We start from the raw sequence: 27,127 nt of genomic DNA on the forward strand, positions 1-27,127 counted from the left end.
AAGTCTATTGAGTAAAATGGCCCCGTAAATATTACTGCTTGTGTATGACTGGCCAATTAGGCAATAACAGTCAATTAAGATTCTCATTTTCGCCTGACCAGGCGGTGGCGCAGTGGATAGAGCGTCAGACTGGGATGCGGAGGACCCAGGTTTGAGACCCCAGGGTCTCCAGCTTGAGCACAGGGCTCATCTGGTTTGAGCAGAGCTCACCAGCTTGGACCCAAGGTCTCTGGCTTGAGCAAGGGGTTACTCAGTCTGCTGTAGCCTCAAGGTCACAACAAAAAACTGATGATTGATGCTTCTCATCTCTCTCCGTTCCTGTCTATCCCTCTCTCTGACTCTGTAAAAAAAAAAAAAAAAAAAAAAAGATTCTCATTTTCCTCTACTATAAGACACTCCAGAACGGAAGAAGGGAAAGCATATCTTTCCTCTCCGTTTCCAGGACTTTCATTCTCATTTCTTTCAGCGGTTTTGTTCCCCCACTCCACTCCTGTATGTACAATAAGTGCCAGCTAAAACCAGGGAGAGGCTGGAAGCTGAAGACACAGACACACAGGGGATCCTACATCAATACAACTGATGTTTTCTGGGGATTAAAATTTATGATGAAAAGTTCCCTATTTGGATGTTCTAGCGCTAACATGCTAGATACGCCTTTATTTTTAAAATTTATTTCTGATCTTCAGAAGGCAGTGATTTCAGGCACTTAATTTATTAATTATATATATTTTTAAAGCTGGGCATTTTTCATCTGCTCCTTCAGGTCAAATGCAGGCAACTGCTCATCTAAGACCCGGTCTATAAGTGGCGGTTCCTTTCAGCATCTTAAATGGACAGTTTGTCATTGTCTCGACATGTTATTAGGAGCTTCTTCTGATGGGCGATGCTTCCCACGCGTCTTGGAAACTTTGGCCATACCCGATGAGATAATAGCCTGGGTGGGTACTGGGACCAACCACTGCCAGCAGTATTGACCTCTGGGCCCACACCATCCCGGACTTGACCTCCACTTGCGACTCGACCTCGCGCATCTGACACCCACTATCCACCCCAAAGACCTGCCCTCCACTATCTGACCCTCAGCCTCGGACTTGACAGACAGCCAGGCAGCATTTTGCCCTCTGCCATCTGACTCTCACTATCCACCTTGACCTTGACTTGGGTCGACGGGAATTCCAAAGAGCAGGCTTCTCCGGACCCCGGCGCGGACCCCGGAAGACGCCCGGATCTATCTATAGTCGCCTTGTACTTTTTAAAAATGATTTCTCGGAAGAAGGCGAGCCAGGCGGGCCGCGCCCATTGGGAGGATCTGGCGGTCTTCCCGCGACCATTGGTGAGAGAGCCCTGCGCATGGCGTGCCGGACCCGCCCTGTCCCTAAATACGCGCGGGAGCTTGAGCCCGCGGCCGCATCGCTCCGGCGCGGCGGTGAGCAGTGAGCGTGGGAACGCGAGCGGCTGCAGCCAAGCCGGGCGGCGGGCGGAGCGTGCACGGCGACAGGTAAGTGGCCTCCGCGGGCCGGCTGGCGGGGGCCGGGCAGCGCGGCCAGGTCCGGGCGGACCAAGACAGCGGGCTGGCGCGAGCGCAACTGACACCCCGTCTCAGGGCCAGCGCGATCGCAGCTCCCCCACCCCATCTCCACTTTTTCTCCTGACTCCAAACTGAAGGTCCAAAATGTTGATCATTGTGTGGCTGCCCCTAAGGATTGGCTGAGGCTTAAAAAAAAAAAAAAAAAAAAAAAAATCTCATTTTTCTTAAAATGTGTTTTGCATGGTCTTTAGAGTGGCTCATATAATGAAGGGAAATATTCACCCTTTATTATAAGACTTTTTCCTTTGTCCCACTCAAATCCTGCTACGTGGAATAACGCTTGGAGGGGCATAGCCATGAAACTGCCCAATAACCAGCAGTGCTTGTGCGGGTTAGCTCGGGAAGGAGGGCAGCCTGGGTTTTTTTATTCTGGTGGATGATACTTAGGATTCTGAATGGGGTTGGGATCTTTTGCCTCCATCCTAGCCAGTCTCTCCTGACAAGAAGTCTGTATGAGGTCACAACTAAAAAAGTGCATTTTGGTGTAAAGTGACTCCCAAGGCAAAGGGCAGACTCTCTAAAATGCGATAAGTTATTACTCAGAACATTGAAGTGCTTCATGAATGAAAACTAAAGCCTCAATTTTCCAGAATTTTAAACTATTCCCCTAACAGATGGAGGAATATAACACATTTTTTTAAATCCTAAATTAGGGGCCAGTCTTTACTTAAATGATGGTTCTGAGAGTGTCTTTTTGGATTGTGGCAGGTTCCCCCATGAAAAGAATTAGGGGTGGTTTAGTCATTTTAATAAGATTGGGGCCAAAGGGGAAAATGGCTTTGATGCTCTTGGGTTTAGTGGGGATGGGGGATTGTGCCGTGAGGGCAAATGCCCAGGGGCCCTGAGAGGGGGAGAGAAGGCGAGTCCTGAACCACCTCTTGGAAACTTCTTGGAATCAGGTTGGTTGGGCTCCGGACAGCCTCTTATCACCTGCTGCCTGGGAAGCCTGACCCCCGGACCCATTTTATAGGGTGCAGATTAGCTCTTCTTTATGGGACTTGGCCCATAAAGACAATTATTACCTAAAAATCAAGGAAGAGGAAGTTATAAGCATGTGACTGGGCTTATAAATTTTTCCTGGTTCAGCAGTTGGTGGGATTAATTTGTTAGTGTTTAATAGATCCTTATGGATCTTCATGTATTAGAATCTTAGGCTTTTAATGCTGCTTAGAATCTTGCAAGTGATCTCATTGAAAACTCAGGTAGGGCTGTCCATGTGCTGAGATCTTTTAACTCTTCTAAGTGTGGCTTTTCTTGGCAGAGTAAGTAACATAAGACCCCCCCCTGCTGGGTGTCTGGGGTTGGGGTGCCTTTCTGGGCCTCAGGTTTTTCATTTTTGAACAAAGAGGGCTGGATTAGATGATTTCTAAAGTTTTTCCAGCTTTTATATTCTTTGATTTATTCTTCCTTTTAATGCCATTTCTCTTACTTTCTTTTTCTTTTTTTTCTCTTTTCATTACAAATCACCAAGACAGATGTCCTTAAGAGTTTTGGGGTTATGAATCCATTAAAAGTCCTGACAAGAAGGTGTTAATTACCCATACAAACAAAATACTGCTTTTCATTTCGGGATGCTCCCGGAACAGGGACGCTAGTTCATGAACCTTGTCCTAAGGGGGTGAGCAAAACCCTAGTGAGCAGGAGCATGCCCTTTAATTGACAGGTCCACAGACACCAACCCTTCTTTTGTGTTCTGGCCTCCTCTCATTGTCCCCATCGCAGCTCCTTCCTCAAGGCAGGGGAAAGCCTCCTGCCTTTCCAACAGGAAAGATCCTTGGGAAACTGTACCCTGCCAGGTTATTTTCTGGGGGGAGCTCGGTGGTGTCATTTAATTGCTCTCAGTAGGTGCTCCTCCCAAATCTGTCCTGTGTTTATAAACACAAGGAACTGTGTTATAAAATTCTGGGACATTTGAGATCCATTCCCTTTGCAGGTGAGAAGAGCCTTAGAGAAAGGTTCAAGTGACTTAACTGAAGTCTGGTGAGAGAAGAGCCTTGGCTGGAGTTGTAGTTTTCAAGCTGAAGTCCAATTCCTATTGCACACACTTCACTCCTTTTAAATCCATACCTGGGCACCTGGGGTTATTGGGTAAAGAGTTACATTTGACTCTCATGGGACCTCACCTCCTCCCCAGGACCTGGTCACCCTCTCTGATCTCATAACCGCCTGCAGGGTAGCTGGAGTTTTTATAACACCCACTTCTTGCTTTATGGACCAATGTGGCTCTAGATGTGACAGTATTCTTGGGGACATTATGTCTTGTCACTGCTGATTTTTTCAAACTTGTTTGCCTGAAGAGGTCACATTTTAATCAGAAGAATAGAGATGCTGTTTTTTTTTTTTTGTTTTTTTTTTTGGGTGGGCGTCTGTCCAACTGCCTAGGGGATTTCCACCCCTGTTCTTGTAAATGTGGGCTATGAGTTGATACGGCATGATTGCTTTCTCTTTTTCTTTGTGCTGTTGGAACAGATGCCTGCTCTGGCAGGAAATGTTCTTCCAAAGGATGTCTTTGGGCGCCCTGGGATGGCGAGGTCCCCCGATTTTGGTGTCTTCTAGAAGAGTCAATCTGGGCCAGTTTTGTCTATAGCCATAGTCGATTTCTTCACACTTGTCTGCTAGCTCCCAGTTGGTCATAAAATTTTCTGAGGAAAAAGGTTGGGATAATAATAACAATATCTGTTATTTAGAGAAAATCTCCGAAGGTCCAGGCATGTCTTAGATGGTAGATCTGCATTGTCTGAGCCCTCACTACAATGATGCCAAGAACCGATGCTTTTCTGAGCGTTTCAGCCAGTGTAACACACTTTCCGTATCAAATGATGCTGTCAGGTCACCCAGCTGAGAGATGGCAGGGTTTGAATGGGACTGCAGCTCTGTCTTTCCCAGACACATGCTGTTATCACTAAGCCAGCTGTGAGGGAACAATTTAGAAGGATAGCCTGAGACTTTCCGCTGCTTTCTTGGCAGATCACAAATGTCCTATTTGCTCACTAACACTGGTCAAACTGGGCATCAGATATAGGAACTGGCTCTTAGAGTGCTGGGTGCTCATTGAAAAGATCTGAAAATGTAAAAAGTGATTTTTCCCTTTCTCATGCTAATAGTGGAATGATGCCATTAGGTGTTCCTGAAAGAGACAGAAGCTGGAAAGAGCACAGCCAGAACCCTAAGTGGGGCCAAGATGAGTTTCCAGGGAGCTTTCGGTTTTCATTCGGGGTAAATGGTCCTGGAGGCAGGCATTGTCTGCTCACAGCAGGTGGCCCAGAGTTCCAGGAGCTGGGGTTTTCCCCAGCTGGCACCTGTGTTGCTGCCCTCTGATTTTCCTGTTAGCAGTTGTTGGCTGTTAAAAGTACCTGGGGTGCTGTGATGAATGAGACAGTTTTTGTAATGTCTTAGAATATATATTTTTCTTTCCAAGGATGTGTGACCGGAATGGGGGCCGGCGGCTTCGACAGTGGCTGATTGAGCAAATTGACAGCAACATGTACCCAGGGTTGATTTGGGAAAGCGATGAGAAGAGTATGTTCCGGATCCCTTGGAAACACGCTGGCAAACAAGACTATAATCAGGAAGTGGACGCCTCCATTTTCAAGGTAAAGACTGGACTTCCCTCCTCTGACCATGAGCGTAGTTTCTGTCTTTCTTCACTGGCCAATAGAGGAGTTGAATGACAACTCTCTTAATGTTCTTGAGAATTAATTCAACTTTTAAAAATGAACATGCTAGGTGATTTTACATCTATTGTGTGATTTAATCACTTTGAGGTCAGTTGTGTAATGGTGGCATTTTTTCAATGAGGAGATTGAGGACACTTTCTTTATTCTTGTAAAGTTATTACTTCTGTTTGTCAGCGTAGGCCGGGGTCAGCTCAGTGAGAGAGACACCATCTGTCATTACTTCCGGGCTGGGTCATATGGGATGTCCTGCAGCAGGTGTCTATAAATAGTCTGGCTTCCTTTGAGAATAGCGAGTACCCCAAGCACTGTGTGACTTGCTGTTTGGTTCTGCCATTTGCATCGTGACTGCCAGCACTGATGGAGAGTTTGCTCTGTGCCAGGCTTGGCCCCCCCAGATTTGTGTTTTCCTTTCACATGGTCCTGTGCAGCGGGTGCTGTCCATGTCCTTATTCTGTAGAGGCACTGAGAAGTGACTTGGCTATGATCTCCCAGCTCTTGGATGACGGAGCGGCATTTGAACCCTGGCAGCCCAACCTTGAGCCCATGCTCCCAACCCCTATCAGTACCGATAAGCAGAGGTTTCATGCTGTTACACCTAGATTCAGACAGAGAAGCCAGGAGCCAGGGCAGCGCAGCTCTGCAGCCTAGCGGGGCAACACAGTCCCCTGTGGGCTTCTCTAAGGCTCCAGAAGTTCAGGCTCCATTCCACCCTCTGAGAGATTTGTAGCCCTAGGTCAAGGTGAACCCAGGCTCCATTTTTTTTTTTTTTTTTTTTTTTGCAAATAGATGTAGCACAGGTGGTCTGACTCAGAGCCCAGGTTGGAAACTGCTGCTGTGTGCGCTGGTTCTGTGGCATGTGGGGGCCCCAGGACGGGGAGGGTAGAGTTAGTGAGCATTGGGGAGGACTGGGGAAGCTGAATTATAGAGGGCTAGAATCAGACCCAAGACCTTGGATGAATGAGGGGAGCAAAGCCTTGTGGGACCCCACTGTAACACCAGACTCTTAGCCAGCGATGACTGTATTCTGACACAAAAAACCAAAAATGACAAACAATCATATCTTGGCCTCAGAGTGGAGCATAAGTAGGTCAAAGTTGGCTTATGAGGCATTTCAGTCCTTTAGGTCACTGCCTGACGTCTGCGGTGGGGCTATATATATATAGCAATTCTGTTAAATTTGTCACCAGGGGCTGCAGATCTCTGAGAATCTGATGCTAGTTATTGGCCTTCTCCAAGAAAAGTAGGCACGTGGACATTTTGCCATCACCTTCAGGGGGCCCCACATGGCCTGAATGTCCAGCAGATGTTTTCCAGCAGGGACCCCAGGTCAGGAGCCTGGACTCTGCCAGGTGTGTGAGCTGCTGGGGCCTCCTTTCTGGAGGACTTCTGGAAGGAATGTGGATTCCTCTCTTGTAGAGGTTTCTTACCTTTAGCATTATGGTGAACTTCTCTTGGGAGTGACTTCAGCTAAATTTAAACAGTGCCCAAGGTCCATCCAGTCAGCTGGGAATTCTAGATTATAGATGGCTACAAGCCAGGGCTCCTCACCCTTGGCGCTGTTGACATCTAGGGTCAAATAGTCCCATGTTTGGGGCTTGTACTGTGTGCTGTGGGATGTTCAGCACCAACCTTGACCTTCACCTAAATGTGACAACCAAAATTGCCTCCTACATTTCCAGGTGCCTCCCAGGGGCACACTCTCCCTTTCCACATGAGAACCCTCTAGGAGCTGACCATGGCCAGGATGGACAGATCTGCACAGAAGTGTGGGGTGCTGAGGGCAAGTTGCAGGTTGACCAGTAAAACCTCTTCAGGAGGAGGAGAGTATAGAGAGGGCTGGACTATAGGCTACATAGCCCTGGCTTGTGGCTTGCTGATGGAGTTGCAAGGCATCTCCCTTCACCCTGCTTCAACTTATGCTCTGGGCATAATGAAATAAAGCCTCAGATTTATACATCTTATGCAATGTGCTTCATGGCCGTTTCAACAGCGTTGAGAAAAATGTGCAAGATTCCCAATGTTTCCGTTGATTACGCAGTTGCTCAATGTGGCAATCTGAAATGAGTGTACAATCTCAGCAGGAATGGGGGCGGGAGGGAGACAAGGGTGCCCACCCGGACCTGGGCAGCCACTGGCAGGACAACATCCTGGGCTGGTGAAATACAGGTGGGAAGAAGCCATCTAGCAGTTCCCTGAGTTGTGCTAGCTCACTCCATCTTCTGAGGGCCGTATCTCTGCGATGTCCACCAACCGTGTCTGCTGTTGAAAGGAGTGATAAGGCTGGCCTTGGTTAGATAGAGTCATCTTAGGGATTTTCTGGTGAAGTGGAGAAGCTTTTTGTTTTGCACATTCAAGGAAAACCTTTAAAAAACTTATCAAGTTAAGAAAACAGTAGTCTGTTTTCCTGACTTAGTAAGTGGATCTTAAGAAGCTTCTATACCAGACACACCTTCATGGTCCATACACGTCATTCTGAGGTCACCTTTATAGTGTCAACCAGAGATGGGAGATTGAAAAGGACATGTAGCTCATTTTGTGCCCTCCCTGAGTGTACTGATGAGGCCCAGATATCAGCTCATATTTCTTTCTTTTCCTCCCTGCCTCCCTCCCTGCCTCCCTCCCTCCCTCCCTCTTTCTTATTTATTTATTTATTTTAAGAGAGAGAGAAGAGAGATGAAAAGCATTAATCCGTAGTTGCGGCACTTTAGTTGTTCATTGATTGCTTTCTCATATGCGCCTTGACCAGGAGCCAGTGACCCCTTGCTCAAGCCAGCGACCTTGGGTTTAAGCCAGCCATTGTTGGGCTCAAGCCAGTGACAGTGGGATCATGTCTATGATCCCACTCTCAAGCCGGCAACCCCGTGCTCAAACTGGTGAGCCTCTGCTCAAGTTGCTCAAGACGGTGACCTCGGTGTTTCAAACCTGGGTCCTCTGTATCCCAGGTTGATGCTTTATTCACTGCACCACTCCGGTTAGGCAGCTCATATTTATTTTTAAAAAAGTATTTTTCCTTGTTTTCATAATATTGAGGGGGAAAATCAAATTAAAGGGAGGTTCATGATTCATTGGTTCTCTCATTGACGAGGCATTGTGAGAGGCGTAAATGGGTTAGAACTTAGTAGTGCAGATATTTCAAATTTGGTGGGGCCTTTGAGAAAAAAATAGCATTTGATTTTCAAAACACAAAACGAGACAATAATGTGAAATCAGGAAGAGTTTGCGGTCCCAGGTTTCATGCTGGCTGCTGAGTGCAGAGCCCCCTGCAGATGGGGAGCATAGGGTATAGGGGGGCTGGGACAGTTGTGGTGGTGGTTGTTGTTCTTGGGACTCAGAATCACTCTGTTCTGTCTGGGTGATATTTTAGAGCCAGCCAAGAACCCTTGAAAGGACTCAGTGTAGGCTGGAAGTGGGGTACCTGATGCCAACCCAGGGCACTTTCTGCCCATGGGCCCTGCTTTGCTTTATGATATCCTGGCTGTCTTCATGGGGTAAGCGTGAGGCTTGAATGAACCAGTGACTGTGATGGTTCCCTGTAGACCAGGGGTCCCCAAACTTTTTACACAGGGGGCCAGTTCACTGTCCCTCAGACCGTTGGAGGGCCAGACTATAAAAAAAAACTATGAACAAATCCCTATGCACACTGCACATATCTTATTTTAAAGTAAAAAAACAAAATGAGAACAAATACAATATTTAAAATAAAGAACAAGTAAATTTAAATCAACCAACTGACCAGTATTTCAATGGGAACTATGCTCCTCTCACTGACCACCAATGAAAGAGGTGCCCCTATCGGAAGTGCGGTGGGGGCCGGATAAATGGCCTCAGGGGGCCGCATGCGGCCCGCCCTGTAGTTTGGGGACCCCTGCTGTAGACTATGCATTTCTGGGTAAATACCAGCTGATCCTAGTATTACTCCCAAACCCATGCTCTTCAAGGTCCATTTGTAATATGGATTAGCCCAGTGTTTCTCAAATGTATGTTGTATGTGTATATCATGGGTGTGTGTATCATGATTTTACCTCCTTGGGGACACGGGGCTATGTTTGGAGACATTTTTGGTTGTCACAGTGGGGGATGGAGGTGCTCCTGGCATCTAGTGGGTGGAGACTGGCGATGCTGCCAGACATCCAGCCATGCACAGAATCATCCAACCCCAAGTGTCAGCAGAGATGAAGCAGAGACATTTTGATTTAATGTAATAAATATTTGAAATTACTGTTCAGTACATGGTTTGCTCTTATATTTCTCTGGAAAGAAAAATCCATGCATGGTTTGTAATGCAGTTAATAAATGATTGAAGAAAGATTGAAAAGATAAAAAACCACTTCATTTTAAACATATTTCTAAAGGGGAGTTTTTCATTTATGTCAGAAAAGGAAATGACCACTCATGCTCATTAGTAGGAATGTTCTAACAGTCTCTTTGCCTGGGGCAGAGATGCAGAATCTGAGCTCTGGGCATCAACAGAGGAGGGTAGGTTGGCAGTGAACTATGAAGGCTTGTCTTCTAGGAGGAGAAAAAAAGCCAACGCTATTTTAAATCGAGCTGTGACTTGTAGGGACGTTATGGAGTTTCTGGGAGTGTGGCCTCCTGGCCACCTGTCAGAATTACTGGGATGCTGGCTACAGATGCAGGTTCGCAGACCTAACCCGCACCAATGAATGAGAATCTTGAGAGGCCGGCCCAGGAATCTGCATAATGAGCTACCAGGGGGTTGTCCTTCAGCTTGAAAACGCTTGCTGTAGTAAAAACGCGAGCTATAGCGGAAATCCACTGGGTTGGAAGTCGGGACAGCTGGCAATTATTCCCAGGCAGGGTCACCTTGTGAAGGTTATCCTTTGGAATTGCATTTTCTTGAGTAGAGGGAAGGTGAAAACTCCCTCTAGAGCTAGTATTATTTTAGGTTGGAAGATGTGTCTGATTTTGCCTAATGCCAAAGGTTATTTCCACCTGACAGTAGTGACCGCCTAATTGGTGTGTCCTTGTCCTATATTCCAATTTTGAAATGAAAACTCTGCCCTTTCATGTGTTTGATTTTTTATTTTATTTTAAATAATGTCCCATTCTACATTTTGACTTTAAGTTCCAGCTTTGAATCTCTGTTCCTAGTTCAGAGTGTAAGGTTTGGAGAGGTCAGAAAACAGAGCTGTGAAAACACCAGTAGAGAGGGAAGAAGACATTTCATTGCGTTTTAAACTGTGCCCTGGGGAGGTTCTGGTGGTGGTGGTGGTGGTGGGGGAAGTTAGAAATACATGCCAAAGTGCAAAACAAAATGTCTATTAAAAGTAGCAGGGCAGTGGATGACTACACTCAGAATAAATTTTGCAAATGTTTCCTTTTCATGCGAAATCTTCATGCTAGGGGTTGATTTTTTTTTTTTTAATTGTTCTTTGTTTTGAACATTCTAGTGAAACCATGTGCACTTCCTCCTTGTGCTGCTTGACCTCATGCCCCTCCTAGCTCTCTGGTCCAGGGAAGGATCTGTGTGTGGGAGGAGTCTTAGCCCAAATTCCAATTCCAGCTCAGCTGGAAGATCTTGGGGGATCCCTTCCTGGCCTGGGTCTTTTTACATCTGTTGAAAAAAAAAGTGGTCTGGTTGAGATCTCTGAGCCCCCAAAATCCTTTGAATGAGGGTTGATGGCCAAAAATGACTTTCAAGAGGGTGAGAATGTGCTGGTCCTGACCATGGCCTGGATAGTAGTGGTCAGGGGGTTGGCTGTTTTGTTTCATGTGCTGCTTTCTCTTCCTTCAGGCCTGGGCAGTTTTTAAAGGGAAATTTAAGGAAGGGGACAAAGCCGAACCAGCCACGTGGAAGACAAGGCTACGTTGCGCTTTGAACAAGAGTCCAGATTTTGAGGAAGTGACAGACCGGTCCCAGCTGGACATTTCCGAGCCATATAAAGTTTACCGCATCGTCCCAGAAGAAGAGCAAAAATGTAACTATCCTTGACGGGGCCACTCAGTCCAGCAGAGGTCTCCCGGCTTGCAGCCCTCAAGGGAGAGCCTGGGCCTGGGGTGGAAGCCCTGGTCCCACAGGGCCTGGGGCGAGTGGTTTTAGCTAAACAAAATAGTTCTCTCCTTTATATAAGCAGTGATGGAGAGGTCTTTCCGCTGACCTCACCCGCCAGCTGCTGACCAAGTGGCAGTTGAGTGAGAGGCAACGCCAATGGGGAGGAAAGGGCTGGGAGATGGGTTGGCAGCCAGCGCTTGGATCACAGTCAGACCAGGAGCAGGTTGTAGGACCTCCCTGGGGCTCCGGGATGAGATTGGACAGGAGCAGGGATCCTCAGACAGTGTGGAAGAAATTCCTTTTGTTTTCTTACAACTGTCAGAGGAGGGTAGGGGAAAACCAGGTGGACAAAGAAGGGATGGCTGATAAGGATAGAGGGTAAAGTTCTTGAATGAGTTTGCAGATGATGACACTTTTAGGTCCACTGCTATGACTCAATATGTATTGTTAGATTCTCATCATTGTTTGGGAACTCAGGATGTGATAATTCCTAAAGTTGTTTCCAGGTCTAAAACCCTAGGAAAGCATTTGAAGAATTTAAAGCAGGGATAGCAGTAAGGTGCTGCACATCCTTTGAGGCCTGATTCTCATTCCTGGCTCTCGACAGACATCACTAATCAGTCACTTCACTCATCAGTCAGGATGCATGGAGCTCAGCTCTTGGCCTCAGTCCTTTTCAAAGTGGCAGGCTGTGCAGCTGCTATGAATCAGAGCTGGCCCATGAGATAACATCTAATTGCCATCTCTGGTTTAAAACCTTCTGTTAACACATTGATTTTCCTAGCCATTGGATGTAGCAGTTCGATTATTGGCACGGCATTCTTTTCTCCGTTGATGAAGTCCATTCATGGTCCAGTAAGGCCTGAAAGAGATAGAGCCCTCAGCAACTGGAAGGGCTACGCACAGATTCTGAGTTTGAGCTCTTCCCACTGTGGGAAGGTTAAAAACGTTGGTGCATAATTTTAAAAGAGTTAAAATTGTGACCCTAACAAATACATAGTGAGCCTGGGTCAGAGAGGTGACTCATCGATGAGGGAACCGCCATGACAACAAAGATTGTTTGACAGAATGACACACTGGTGTGCATAGTCAGGGAAGGACAGGAGGCTGAGCTGAGCCAGTGCGTGTCTCACCTGGCAGTACAACCATAGTTTGGGGTTTATCTTTTCTACTGGTCATTTGTAGCTTCATTGCCTGTAAATTGACATGTGGCTTTACTGAGTCTGAAGCATAATTAATAGTAAGTACTAAGTCAAACAAACTGACTTTGCCCTGGAAAATCAGAAAACCCCACTAGGGGTGACTGTTTGGATAATCCTCTGGGCTGGTTTTAAAGGCCAATCACCTTTCTGCTTTATTTCCCAATTTTGGATAGTTTTTTTTTTTTTTTTTTTTTTGTCATCACAAGGTAAATCAGGGGTTGGGAACCTATGGCTCGCGAGTTAGATGTGGCTCTTTTGATGACTGCATCTAGCTTGCAGACAAATCTTTAATAAAAAAAAAATAATAACGTTAAAAATGTTAAACATTCTCATGTATTACAATCCATTCATTTCCTACCGCTCATGTTCATGGTTGTGGGTGGCTAGAGCCAATCATAGCTGTCCTCAGGGACAACACCAAATTTTTATTGGATAATGCGTAACATACATGGGTCCTTATATGGCTCTCATGGAATTACATTTTTTTTTTTTTGTATTTTTCTGAAGCTGGGAACAGGGAGGCAGTCAGACAGACTCCTGCATGCGCCCGACCGGGATCCACCTGGCACACCCACCAGGGGGCGATGCTCTGCCCATCCAGGGCGTCGCTCTGTTGCGACCAGAGCCACTCTAGCGCCTGAGGCAGAGGCCATGGAGCCATCCCCAGCGCCCAGGCCATCTTTGCTCCAGTGGAGCCTTGGCTACGGGCGAGGAAGAGAGAGACAGAGAGGAAGGAGAGGGGGAGGGGTAGAGAAGCAGATGGGCATTTCTCCTGTGTGCCCTGGCCGGGAATTGAACCCAGGACTTCCGCACGCCAGGCCGACGCTCTACCATTGAGCCAATTGGCCAGGGCACGGAATTACATTTTAAAATATGTGACGTTCATGGCTCTTTCAGCCAAAAAGCTTCCTGACCCCTGAGGTAAATTGTGATTTGAAGGAATAGAGAAGTTTCTCTTACCCCACCCCCCAACCCCAGGGTCAGCCAGGCTTGAACTGGCAGGTGACCCTAACTTGTTTATAGCATGGGGTGCAGCCAGTATCACCTGCAGGGGTGGATGTTAAAGAGCAGGTTCTCAGGGGGGCAAAGAAATGCTGCATTTGCATAATGCCTACATAGGCCCGTTCTCCTCTGTCCTTCAGTGCTTTGCAAGCTCCATTGGGGGTGCCCCACCTGTCCCCTACTTCCCCCATCAACATCTAAGTAATTCTTTAAGTCTGTCAAAATGGAATCAAAATTCAGTGAGGAGGGAACAATAGGCCAATTCTATAGATCATTGGGATGAATGAATTCCAACAGACAGGTGTTTGTTGGTTATAATGCATTTCATGTTGATAAATTTAATGTGGCACGTTTCTGGCTGGGGAAGAGACATGAGAGCAAGGAAGCAACTAGCCTGGTCCGGAGTGCTTGTTGTGGACACGCTCATGTGATTACTGATGAAGGCGGGTTTGGACTGGGCATGAGTGTGCCTTCGTCGTGTGCCATGTATGTGCATGGTGTGTATAGGTGTGTGCTTGTGCGTACAGGTGCACGTGTGTATATTTGGAAAGACCAAAAAGAGATTTCCTGCCAACTAACTTAAAAAAAGACTAACCTACAAACACATTTTGCCAAGAGACCTTTGAGTGTCTTCAAATGCCCCAGTTTGTGAATAATCTCTGGAGGTTGGTAAATGCCCGGGGTAAAGGCTATCTGATATAAATTCATTTTGGATCTCAGCAAACAGAAGGAAGAGACCGAAGTGTTTCCTCTGTCCTTTAAGAGTTAGAAACAACAAAAACCAACTTCTCTCTTTTGATTCTGCTGATCAGATGACTAAAGAAGCATGGGAAAAAAATCTCTAGGCCTTTCCCAAACCAGGGAAGACACAGAGTGACTTTTATTTCCTTCAACTCAGCATTAAAAAAAACCAACAAAACACAACAACACCGATTATGTCTTCAATGATGCTTATGCTATGGTCACGCTTTGTCATGCTTGTCTGGTTTTTGTTGTTGTTGTTGTTTTTTTCTGAAGCCGGAAACGGGGAGAGACAGTCAGACAGACTCCCGCATGTGCCCGACCGGGATCCACCCGGCACGCCCACCAGGGGGTGATGCTCTGCCCCTCTGGGGGGTCGCTCTGTTGTGACCAGAGCCACTCTAGCGCCTGGGGCAGAGGCCAAGGAGCCATCCCCAGCGCCTGGGCCATCTTTGCTCCAATGGAGCCTCGGCTGCGGGAGGGCAAGAGAGACACAGAGAGGAAGGAGAGGGGGAGGGGTGGAGAAGCAGATGGGCGCCTCTCCTGTGTGCCCTGGCTGTGAATCGAACCCGGGACTTCTGCACGCCAGGCCGACGCTCTACCACTGAGCCAACCAGCCAGGGCCTTTGTCTGTTTTTTTTTTTTTTTTTATAGGCAAATTAGGCGTGGCGACCCCTGGCTGTGTGAATGAAGTCACTGAGATGGAGTGTGGTCACTCTGAAATTGATGAGTTGATCAAGGAGGTGAGTAGGGGCAGCATTTGCAAAGGTCTGGCCCAACAGCAGAAGCTGTGTGGGTTCTGATGAGTAGTGGCATTGATCTTGCCCTGCCAAGGCCCCCAGAGCCTCGGATTCATCCAGCACACCTTGTCTCCACCCTGACAGAGATAGAATGTGGGACCTGCTTCTGCCAACTGGTCAGCCCCTTTTCCTAGTGTCCTCCCCCCCCCTTAATGCCGCCGTCTAGGGCAGAGCTGCTTGCTCTGGGCCAGTGATGTTCCCTTAAGCTCTGGATTTTTGATATTTAAACATTCTGAGTAGCAGTCTTTTGTAATGCATCATATATTTTCTTGCCTTCTTAGCAGGCTGCATTGAACACAATGGAAACTTTCCTTCCTGCTGGGGATTGTCCCTATGGCATGATTAGAGCACTCGCTTTCATGGCTGGTGGGCTGTGTCTTCCAGTACACAGATTTTTATCCTTGGTGGGTTGGAAAGCCGTATAATGAAGCTTGTTAGAATTGTGTGCAAAGTCATAATTTATAGCAGGGGTCCCCAAACTTTTTACACAGGGGGCCAGTTCACTGTCCCTCAGACCATTGAAGGGCCGCCACATATAGTGCTCTCACTGACCACCAATGAAAGAGGTGCCCCTTCCGGAAGTGCGGTGGGGGCTCGGATAAATGGCCTCAGGGACCCGCTTTATTTATAGGCTATAAGTAAAAAGGCTTAATGGGTTATCAGGCATTGGGTTTTTCAATACTAATTTTAGCTATTTGAATGTCATTTTCTTCTACCATTAGCCTTTTAATTATGTTTTATTTTATGGCTATTACAAGGTTGACACGGCATAGCTACAATAATCTCACATAGACCTTGCAAAAGGTGGTGTGGGTGCTATGTAAATTATTCTCAACTCACACAGCAGTGCTAGTATCCTTAGGGTGGGTAGCTTGGCAGTCAGAAAATGCAGGTAACAAAATATAATCTACTCTCAGCTGCCTGACTTTTCTGCACATGGTGACTGTTTAGTCTCTGGGTGGTCTCTGGCAGTAGGCCAGCTGAATTCCTGGCCTCATGTCTCGTGTCTCTCCAACAATGTCCTGTTTTCCGAATGAGGCTTTTCTGCCGACTCAGCGAAGAGAGTGAGATGATCGCATTGGCGCACTGGGATCACAGGAAAAGCAGATTTCAAAAACGTTTTCTAACTGGATTTACCAACCTCCTTTAAGAAATGGGTCAGAGATGGGAAATCTAGACATGGCGCATCGAGTGAGATTTGTTAAAGCACTGCGAGCCTGTTCAGGGTCGGCGTGTGTCGGTGTCCCAGAACTCACAAGAACAGGCAGTTTTATGTAAAAGACCAATAAACTTCTTAGGGACCCTGAAGAGGCTAGTAATTCAGCCCTGTGGTTTGATCACTAAGCCTGCTGGATTGTCTTGGATCTTTGAAGATGCAAAGTAAAACTTCCCTTTTGTCTTACGAGCTCAAGGTGATAATATGGTTTTAGTTAAGCATAAGCCATTCATCTTTACGACACTGGAGTCCTGCTTTGGAAGCCTACTGACTGCACTGCTCTGATCTCTTGTCCCCTGATTGATCGCACAGCCTTCTGTGGATGAGTACATGGGGATGGTCAAAAGGAGCCCTTCCCCGCCCGAGGCCTGCAGGAGTCAGCTCCTTCCAGACTGGTGGATGCAGCAGCCCAGCGCAGGTAAGGGTGGGAACCTAGCACCACCCCACGGGTGTGGGGGCCGGGCTTGTTTGAATGGTTTCAGTCTTATAGCAGCGGGTGGGGTGGAGCCAGGGGGACTGCTCTGACCCCTGTTTTAATGCCGGGAACTGAGCCCAGAGGGGTGGCCCTTGAGAGCAGAGCGCAGCCACGCCCTTAGCCCCCTTCACCACTGCCTCCCTGGAAGACACACGTATCCTTTTCATAGTATCTTCTTTCCCCTCCACTCCTGGGAATGTTGGAGGGGAGCAGTGAATCTCTCTAAGACCAGGAGGGACTGGTCCATGTTAGGTTTGTTAAGTCTAGCACAGCCCAGAGCAGCTGGGCAGTTGCTTACTCGGAGCCCTGGGTTTGAGTCCCCTGTCAGAAGTTGCATATCTTAGATGAGACTCAGATTACTCATCTAAAATAAATGGAGACACCAGGACAGGCCCTACAGGGTCTTGAAGCTAAATGAGGGATTCACTCTCTTATTAAATCCTGATGACCATCCCCCACCACTGCTTGAAGTGACCTTCCCTCTGGGAGCATTGAGTGCCTTCACTTCCTCCCTGTCCTCTCCCCCACTGTCCCCTATGGGAGACCGGGACGTGAGAGCTGGCCTAGTGGGCCTCAGAGGTTGCCAGGGCATAGGTTGTCAAATCAGGGGCCTTGGGAGAGCCCCCGATCCCTGTGCTCAGTGGCACCTCTGAGAAAGCTAGCGTGGGCCCCGGCTCCCCTTCGAGACAAGCCCTGGACAATGGGCATGCAGTCCAGTGGTATTTTGGGAGCAGACCCTTAGAGGGAAGGAAATGTGGCCCCACAGTGTCACACTGACACATGGTCAGAAATCCCACAGCACAGAGGAAGTCTCCCCCCTCCATGCTGGTTGGGTTGAGGTCTGGTTTTCTGCGTTTATGAAACATGGGTGGCCGCACTGAGAGGGAAAAACACTGAATTCAGCGGAAGCCTGTGGCCAGGCCTCAGGAGCACGCCATATGCGGCTTTTTAAGAAACTTTTGGAGAGGGGAGCATGTGGGCTGTTTCACCTGCACACGACTGGGTCTGGCTGGGTCTGAATCTGCTTTTCTCTTCTCCGGCAGGCTTGCCGCTGGTGACAGGGTACACTGCCTATGACGCGCACCATGCAGGTACATTGTGCTCCGGGTGGGGGTTGGGGGGCACTCTTTGAAGATAAAGCTTGAAGGACCTGTGTGGGTTCTTGGTCCTGGATGAGCATGATCTGGTGTTGGAGGTCGGGTACTCGATTCCTCCTTTTTACTGTTGGGTTTGGGAGTGACAATGTGGCTGACTTAGAGCCTCTTCTTGGATTAGACCAACAAATAGATCCAAAGAGGTTCTTACAGGTGTAACTATTTGGGAGAGAAAGTGTGGGGACAGACACGCTCAAGGCCCAGCTCCGCCCCTCACACGATGCAGGCAGAGTAACTGAACCACTCGGAACCGCAGGCTGCTCATCCGTTGAGTAGGAACAACACTAACAACTACCTCATGGGAGTGTTGTGAGGATTAAACACAGTGTTATTAAAACTTTCTGGTAGGGACGTGTTGGTCAGTGGATGTTAGCAGTGTCAGTTTCTTTTACTCTCTCCCACACTTAGCTTTATAACAATAACAATACTAATAACGATAATAATGGTGATGATCATGGCTATAGTGTGATGAGTGGATGTGATGGTGATAGAGGTGGTGATGGTGGTGATGATGATGATGGTGGTGGTGGCGGCTGACGTTATTAGCAAATGCTGAGTCCAGGATCATCAGTGAGGCTTTCATGGCCTAATCTCATTATCACTTCCCACCACCCCTAGGTAGGTGTTGTTATTTTTTCCATTGCACCAGCTCAGAAACAACTGGCCACATAACTTGTAGGCAGCAGAGCTGGGGTATGGCCCTGGGCTGTCCCATCCATGCTCCCGCTCCTTGCAGACAGAGGTGGCCTCTGTGCCACTTTGTTGTCTAATTACACTGGGGAGTCAGACCTTGTTCCTGCCAGTGGCCCCTGAAATTTACGTTCAGGCTTATTGATGGCATCTTCAGAGCAAAGGCAGCTGGTGTATTTATTCCCTAGCAGCTGCTAGGTTCCGTGAGAAGGGAACAGCCTGACTCATCGAGATGGACCACATTTAAAAAAAAAAAGAAAAAAAGATGGACCACGTAATGTTAGGGCCCGGGATTTGAGGCCTCCTGGCACAGAGGAGGAAACGGGCTTAGAGAGAAGTGTTTTGATGAAGGTCCTCAGGGGATGAGTGTTTTCAGGGTGGTGGAGGCTGGTTCTCACTTAGACAAGGAAATTTTAAAGCAAAATGATGCCCTTGTTCAACGAGCTCTTGTCCATTGCACAGCAGTCCTGTGAGCTGGGGACTGCTATAACTTTGGCTTCACAGATGAGGAAACTGAGGCTTAGAAGTTAAATTGCTTACCTAAGAGCGCAGAGCTGGTAAGCGGGGCTGTGAGGTTCAAACCGAGGCATCTGGCTTGAAGTTTGTTTTTAGGTTTACACTGGACAGCTGTTGTGCTCACTAGAGGCCCAGCTCTTAGAGGCCCTGGGTCATGGGACCAGGCCTTTGACCTGGTTAGCTCTGGGTTGTGACCAGGGAGTCTGCTGACCAGTGCTCTCTGGGGGCAGGAGTGTAGTCAGGCAGCGGGCTGCAGTGTCTGGGTAACAAGATGTGGTCTGAAGAGGAAGCTTCCTCAAGTTATCCCAGAGCGGTCTCCGCACAGCAAATAGAGTAGCTGGCAGCCACTGCCTCATGCAAAGAAAATCCTGCAACATTCCTCGAGAAGTTGTGGACTTTGGTCCTTCTGTTCAGTTCACATAACCCCTTGCTTCCTATGTAAGGTTGTCAGGAGTCCCTGGTTCTCAGCCCTGCAGGGACAGGTAATACAATGAGTGAGATGTTAGGTTAAAGACAATAGGGAGTGGCAGAGACTGTGGCAAAAGTAGAGGGGCTGCCCTCCTCTGGGCCGCTTGTGGTGCTTCCTGCCCCATGCACTTTTAGACCCAGCTAGACTCGACTTTCTCATTTTTCTAGAGGGACCAGAGGTCTGGATTTTTAGGTGAAAATTTCCCATATAAAAAGTTGGTAGCAAATTTGCGTTAACAACACCCCACTGTACTGGTGGATCCAAATGTGACCGTGGCTGCCCGTTTGTGCCCTCAACTGTATGTATTTGAAATGATTGGGGTGAAGGGTGATGTTTGAAACTGACAGTGTGGCTCAGTGCTTAACACAGATGTGAAGCCGGCCTGCTATGGAGGGAGTGCATCCAGGCTCCCCAATTAGCAATTGTGCCATTGACAACAAGCACCTTAACCTGTCTATGACTCAGTTTTCTCAGCTGGAAAATGGGTATAATTACAAATAGTCTACACTTCATGGGGTGGTTGTGAAGGTGAAATGTGCTAATAGGTCCAGAGCACTGGGAACAGCACTTGAGATGTGCTGTGTAGACCAGGGACTATGGCTTATAACTTCAGGAGTCTCATCTATGTAGCTGATCTTTTGTTCTGTTAGTTCAATTTATTAATAACTGCTTATCCGGTGCTGACATGTGCAAAGTACAAATGCAAGCTCATTCAATCCTCACAGCCTCCCCCCCCCTCCACTGAGGTGGGTGTATTATTATTTCCTCTTTGATGATGGGGAAACTGAGGCACAGAGCAGGGAAGCTGCCGCCCCAGGTCACACAGCTGGTCTTATGGGCTCTGGAGCATGTGCTCTGCTGTTACTGGGGTCAGACGATCCCTTAGCAGGGCTATTCCCCGTGGGCAAGCGGCTAGAACAGGAGCAGGACAGGGTTGCAGTGAGGCCCTTAGAATTACGAAGTCTGGACTGAATAACTGGAGGCCCTTGATGAGTGGCTTCTGGTCTGTGCGTCTCCACTACTCACTTCGAGGGTGTGGCGAGTCATGGCTCAGGCCCTTCCAGGTTGGACCTTCTCTGAGCTTAAGCTGTCCCCTGGCAGAGGGGTCAGTAGGAGAGCCCCGTCTGGGCATCTTGGAACACCTTGTCTGCTGCTCCCTCTGCAGCAGTTCATTTACAAGGTCGGGAGGCACTAGTGTGAAATGAGGTCACAGCAATGCCGGGGCAGAGGGGCGGGTGGTGACACAGTCCTCTGGAGTGTTCCATTCATTTGGGACAAAGTTCAGAATTGTTTCCTAGTGAAGGAAGTGGAATGTGTCGAGTCATAAGGTGATGCGGATGTTGCAGACTCGGAGGGTTGGAGGATGGTGAACGGGGGGTGGGGGGTAATGGAGATGTGGAGTCGGTCGCTGTTGCTGCTACTTACCTGCTTGGTGACCCCACCTGGGCCTTAGTTTTCCCAAATGTCAAGTAAATGAGTTGGATCGGAGCACCTGCAGTTCGAATTTCTGACCCCGTGTGATTCTAGAATGCCCTTTAACTTCCACGTGGGAGGAAATGCAGCCTGCGAACAGTGGGGCGGGGACAATAGTGGGGCATCTTACTATTTGAGCAGGTATTTCTGGAGCAGAGCCTCGTGGGAGGGTCTCAGGGATTGAGAGTGCATAGCAGCATCAACCCAGGTCAAGCAGGTGGCGGCCCGCAAGGCTGCCCCTGACCCGTGTGTGCTGCGTAAGTCCAGGGGGGACCATGGAGCTGGGCAGCTCACCGCTTCTGTGGCTTCAGGGGTCAGCCCCGGATTGGTCTTAAAGGTCCCCAAACTCACCAAGCTCATTGATAGTGCATGGGATTCTCATAGTTAGTTTAAGGCTATTAAAAGGCAGATTTCTCTGGGAATATCCCTGAATTTAGCTGTTGCCTTTATTCCTTCCTTGGTTTAGAGGTTCCCACACTTTAGACATATGAGCACCACTGTCACAGTTGGTTTGCATATCTGGGTACCACCTGGACTATTATTAACATCCTATACAGTTTTCTCTAACTCTTACTTATTAAAACTGAAATTTATTTTAAACGGGGGCCATCTACCATTGCCTGGAAAAGGAGAACCAACCAGTGTCACTTGCTATAAGTAGGAAGTCAAAGGTCAAAGCAAATTCACTGAAAACCAGATACACAGCTTTAGAAATTCTGGCCGGATATTACTACCTGCCTGTCCCTTTGCTAAAAGGGCAGTGGTTAGGATTTGGTGTTAGAGAGTCATCAGCACCAAAGGGGGGCTTTATTTTTTAGGTGATCAGAGGTTGAGAGCCTGTAAGAACATATATTATACAATGGTACCTAGATATGATATATAGCCTTATATACTCTATAACAACGTAGCCTGTTGCATTATATTCATAATGGAAGAAATAGCTAAACCTGGATTCCAGGTTAGTGAAAATGAAGATGTAATTTTTTTCTTGACAAATTCACAGTTTCCTTGAGGTTCCCTGGATTTCAAGTTAAGGATAAATGTGACATATTATAAAATATTGTTTTGTACGTAGTATAGCATTATGTAACAAGTGTTATAGCAGTGCCTGGGAGGCGGGGCTAGTTTTCTAAGAAATTAAGTTGTCCAGACCTCAGAACTGGTTGACTAGTAAATTGTAGCAGCCATCAGCCCTGCCCAGAAGCAGGGAGAGCACGGTAGGTAGTATTCTGTATTCGGAACCATTGGTTTCCTTAGGAATTCTCTGTCCTTATTCATGCTTATAAAGTCATTATTTCTAGAAGGGTTGTATGAACTTCCCATGATGCCAAAAAGGTCCCAGACATACAAATAGTTAAATCCCCCGGTTTGGGAGGCCCCGGTTGGGGAGAAAAAGCGCTCTGGGCATTTGCACAGGAAGGACTAGGGAGCTTCCTTTTCCTCAGCCCCCCTGACCTGTCTCCCTCTTTCTCATAGGCTTCTCCCAGATGGTCATCAGCTTCTACTACGGCGGCAAGCTGGTGGGCCAGACCACCACCACCTGCCCCGACGGCTGCCGCCTGTCCCTGAGCCAGCCGGGTATGCCCAACACCAAGCTGTACGGGCCCGAGGGCCTGGAGCTGGTGCGCTTCCCGCCCGCGGACACCATCCCCAGCGAGCGGCAGAGGCAGGTGACCCGAAAGCTGTTCGGGCACCTGGAGCGCGGAGTGCTGCTGCACAGCAACCGGCAGGGCGTGCTGGTCAAGCGGCTGTGCCAGGGCCGCGTGTTCTACAGCGGCAACGCCGTGCTGTGCAAGGACAGGCCCAACAAGCTGGAGCGCGACGAGGTGGTCAAGGTCTTCGACACCAGCCAGTTCTTTCGAGGTCTGCACCACCGTCACCTTGCTGCCCGAATCTTAAAAAATCACACCTCCTTCCCAGGGCTGTATGTTGCCCACAGTCCCCTTGGGGACATGTAGGGGTCAGAGGCACAGCTGCGGGGGCGGGGGGGGGCAGGAAGAGGGAGGGAGGGGTAGGGGGGCTGCATTTGAATCTGTTCTGTACTTTTCTGCTGAGTGATTTTGGGGGACATCTTTGTGCCTCTGCTTCCCCGTGTGTCAAAAGGGAGGTGTGAGCCCTGGCCGGTTGTCTCAGCGGTACAGCGTCGGCCTGGTGTGCGGGGGACCCGGGTTCGATTCCCGGCCAGGGCACATAGGAGAAGCGCCCATTTGCTTCTCCACCCCCACCCCACCTCTTCCTCTCTGTCTCTCTCTTCCCCTCCCGCAGCCAAGGCTCCATTGGAGCAAAGATGGCCCGGGCGCTGGGGATGGCTCCTTGGCCTCTGCCCCAGGCGCTAGAGTGGCTCTGGTCGCGGCAGAGCATCGTCCCCTGGTGGGTGTGCCGGGTGGATCCCGGTCGGGCGCATGTAGGAGTCTGTCTGACTGTCTCTCCCCGTTTCCAGCTTCAGAAAAATACAAAAAAAAAAAAAAAGGAGGTGTGGTACAGGACCTTTCTTGCACAGCTGTTGGGAGGACCAAGGAGCTTAGCACCTTGCAGCTGTGCTGTGGGCTTTTCCTATACCCTGGGAGCTGGTTGGAACGCATTTTCTGCCATTATGCCTGCGGGGCCGGGGCCAGGTCCCGGGGGTTTGGAGTGTGCCGATCTTATAAACAGTCCTTGGAACAACACCCATGCACAGAAGTGCTGCACATCAACTGCTGTTACTCTGTGAGGCATATATTAGGGCCCCGCTTTGTGTGTTCCTCCGAGATGGTCAGGGTGTCTCACATCAATCGGTCAGGCTGCCTACAGTGCTGCACGAGAACCCTTTGCTGTGTTCCCAAAGCTCTATTTCTTTCCCTGTTATAGCTAGGAGCTAGTGTCACATCTCCTGCCAGCTGGCCCGAGAACTCTGGGAGGCTTCCTGGAGCAGGGGCCCTGGTAAGGTGGGCGAGGTGGGAAAGCACCGCGGAGTTGCAAACACCTACCCTTTCCTCCCGTGTCTTTCCAGAGCTGCAGCACTTCTATAACAACCAGAGCCGGCTTCCTGACAGCAAGGTGGTGCTCTGCTTCGGAGAAGAGTTTCCGGATATGACCCCCTTGCGCTCCAAACTCATTCTCGTGCAGGTAAGAACGGGCTGCTTCAGGGCTGTGGCCAGATCTCCCAGCCTGCACATCAGGAACCAGTTTATCCTTGGGCGCAGAACAGGCAGCAAGGACTGGGGTACCCCACATGTGTGGAGAAACAGGCTTGGGCCGAGACCTTCAAGTAGCAGAAGTGGATTCTTGCCACCTCTGAACCATCCTGTCATGTTCTAGTACATTTACAATCTGTGTGTCTCCCCCACCCCCTTCTTGTGTTTGGCTTGTTTTTTGAAACCATAACCTTTCTAGAAAGATTCCACCTTGCCTTAGGATCTAAGTGACAGATTAGGGTTTTGTAAGCCCTTATTTAACTAGTCAAAGGAATGAAGCTCTAATGGTGGAATTCTGGACACTGGCTAGCCAGGTTGGGACAGTATTGAGGAAGCATATATAGGAATCTTTGTAGGAATACCGCTTGCCCTTTCTTTGCATATCCCTACTCTGGGTTCGTTCATTTGGGACTCATGTGTGGAGGTTCTAAACGCTAGCCTTGGACGGGGGTAGTCAAAGACTCTGGCTAGGGTCGAAGGAAATCCCATCTCTCTTCCTACCTCCATCTCTGACCTTGTGCACTGTTCCTCTAGATTGAGCAACTATACGTCCGGCAGCTGATGGATGAAGCTGGGAAGAGCTGTGGTGCCGGGTCCATGATGCAGGCTCCCGAGGAGCCCCAGCCAGACCAGGTCTTCCGGATGTTTCCAGATATTTGCGCTTCCCACCAGAGACCCTTTTTCAGAGAAAACCAACAGATCACAGTTTAAGTCTCTCTCTCTCTCTCTCTCTCTCTCTCTCTCTCTCTCTCTCTCTTTCTCAGGCACCCCACCCCGCCCACATCTTACATTTCGTTATTACAATTACTGTTGTAATTATTTAAGGATGTAAATCTCTCTGACAGGGTGGGATGCCTCACTCTGCTCTTAATTTAGTAAGGGCATTCATTCCCTGAAGGCTCGCCGCCGTTTAAAGTAGAGCTGTCTCGCAGTTCTACTGTTCAGATGTAAACATCGAGACTTACACCAAATGGTCTGGATGCTGTAGCTAGAACCTCTGATGAAAACATTTATTTCCTGTATTTTCCCCTAATTATCATTAGTTGCTATGATTCTTTCAGCATTTGGGGATAATTGCTATTTCCAAATACTTGACAATTTAATTAGCACACAGCAGATTCCAGTAAAGAAATTGAAATTTGGGGACAAGGCAGCTTTTCATCTTGATCTTTTGTTAAAGCCATAGATTTATAATGTGTTTGAGCGCCGTGCAGTATCTTTTTACTTTTAAGGATGATAATAAGATTAAAAATACTTCGATACTAGCCTCCCTTTAATAAGTGAAAGCAAAACTCCTGGCTTGTTTGGAGAGTGTCTGTTTTTCCCAGAACTGGGTGCTAGGAAAGCATTTCATCTCCAGGCGAGCTGGTGCGTTTTCAATTTCAGGCTTTGTCGTCAGGAAGCTGGGAGCTAAAATCTTATTTTTTTTTTCATTTCTGTAATTAAGTCATCCCAGATACCTCTTTCTAAATGGTTTTCATCTTTCTAAATGGTTTTGCCCTGTTTTAAAAATACTTGTAATTTTAATTGTTCTATAATAGACTGCTTTGGAGCTTTTTTCCCCCCCTTTTTATAAAATGGGCAGGTTATAAACTATAAATTCAAAGAATAATTGTGGGTTGTATGAGCTTTTTGATTGTGTCTCGGATCCAGTCGTCACCCTATTCATTAGCCGGTGGTGTCTAGTATGTAGACACAGTTAGAGTAGGTTGGGAGCTGTGAATGACATGCGTTAGCCTGTCCCCACTATACTGGTCATGGGGTGGGCTGTGGCTGGCAGAATGCCTTCCTCCATTCCTGCTGCTCCTCGAGGTTCAAGATGGCCCCCGACACCAAATTCTTCAACAGAGTCATCTAGTGGGATTTCAATGAAGAAGTCCCGGTTTTAGTCCTGTGAGAGCTTACCTTATTTACTAGTAAATAAATTGTATTTACTACCCAAAATGTATTAAAATGTTTACCCTGAACCATGTGCTAATTGAAAGCGTGGGGGAAGAAGATGGAAAACAATGACTTGGCTTAACTGTTCACCTCACTCACCCTCCAGTGAGCAGTGAACCGCATTTCTACAACCCCTTTAAAACAGCTTTCCAGATTAAAAAGCACTTGAACATTCTTTTACTAAATAAATGTATTTTGCTAGGTTGGGGTGCCTATCACTTGTCTGTGTCCTGTGTGGTGCACTGGGACTGGCACAGATTGGCACCCACGGTGTGTGTCCAGCACCTGCCCCACTTCCTGGTGGTGCGGAGTTAGTTGATTTGGCTGAGTCGGTCCCACTGTGGGTGTAGACACCAGGCAGGTTTGAGGCTTTGGGAGGGTGCTTCTGCTTTGCTTCCACTCTCTTGGGCGTGGGGAGAAGAATTTTTTTCTGTATTCTTTTCCCTTTATTACACAGCCTGGGTCACCACTACACTTGACTCAGAATCTCACAATGGAAGGGCAAGAAGGAGGCTCACCTGTGAACCTTCATTTTGAGAAATGGGAGGAGTTGGGATCTGGGGGGAAGAATTGCCCCAGCTGAGTCAATCTGGTGACCTTGTAACCACAAAAGTCTCTGATTGAAAATCTGAAAAGTCAAGGAATGCCTGTTTCCTCTCCCCTGTTACTGCTGCGAGGGGGATGCCGGGGAGGCACTCGCCAGCCTAGTAATGACAGCACCGTTAGCCGTGTCTGAATTCACGTGAGAATGCAGGGAAAGTCCAGTAAAAGTGCCTTATCTCCTTTGGCCAACAGAGTGAGCATTACCTTTTTAAGGATAAGAGAACTGCTTTCTGAAATTTTGTAAGATAACAAATAGGCTTTTGTGCGTAGCTCAAATGAATGTTAAAGCATACATCTTTAATATGCTGAATGAATATTTATTTTTATATGCATTTAAAAATATATTGATCTTCTTGTTCTTTATTAAAATAAAGGGTTATTTTTTAAAGCTGAA

At 48.0% G+C, this 27,127-nt stretch overlaps 1 protein-coding gene across 1 annotated transcript; it reads left to right on the forward strand.

The window, feature by feature from the left end:
* Positions 1–1,351: 1,351 nt before the first annotated feature.
* Positions 1,352–27,127, forward strand: IRF8 (interferon regulatory factor 8). The gene is made up of 9 exons (XM_066243323.1): positions 1,352–1,498; positions 5,007–5,181; positions 11,021–11,204; positions 14,878–14,966; positions 16,552–16,657; positions 17,758–17,805; positions 22,493–22,879; positions 24,006–24,121; positions 24,724–27,127. The coding sequence occupies exons 2-9, from the start codon at positions 5,008–5,010 to the stop codon at positions 24,898–24,900; spliced, it is 1,281 nt and encodes a 426-aa protein (XP_066099420.1). The 5' UTR covers positions 1,352–1,498; position 5,007; the 3' UTR covers positions 24,901–27,127.

This window comes from Saccopteryx bilineata, chromosome 9 (assembly GCF_036850765.1).
Source record: "Saccopteryx bilineata isolate mSacBil1 chromosome 9, mSacBil1_pri_phased_curated, whole genome shotgun sequence".
In the NCBI taxonomy this organism is placed as follows: domain Eukaryota; kingdom Metazoa; phylum Chordata; class Mammalia; order Chiroptera; family Emballonuridae; genus Saccopteryx; species Saccopteryx bilineata.

What these genes read in the sequence shown, in the direction of transcription:
- IRF8 (XM_066243323.1), top strand. Translation starts at nt 5,008, where the DNA reads ATGTGTGACCGGAATGGGGGCCGGCGGCTTCGACAGTGGCTGATTGAG. An exon ending in TTGATGAGTTGATCAAGGAG is followed by an intron (nt 14,967 to 16,551) that starts GTGAGTAGGGGC and finishes TTGATCGCACAG; the next exon opens with CCTTCTGTGGATGAGTACAT. An exon ending in CCAAACTCATTCTCGTGCAG is followed by an intron (nt 24,122 to 24,723) that starts GTAAGAACGGGC and finishes CTGTTCCTCTAG; the next exon opens with ATTGAGCAACTATACGTCCG.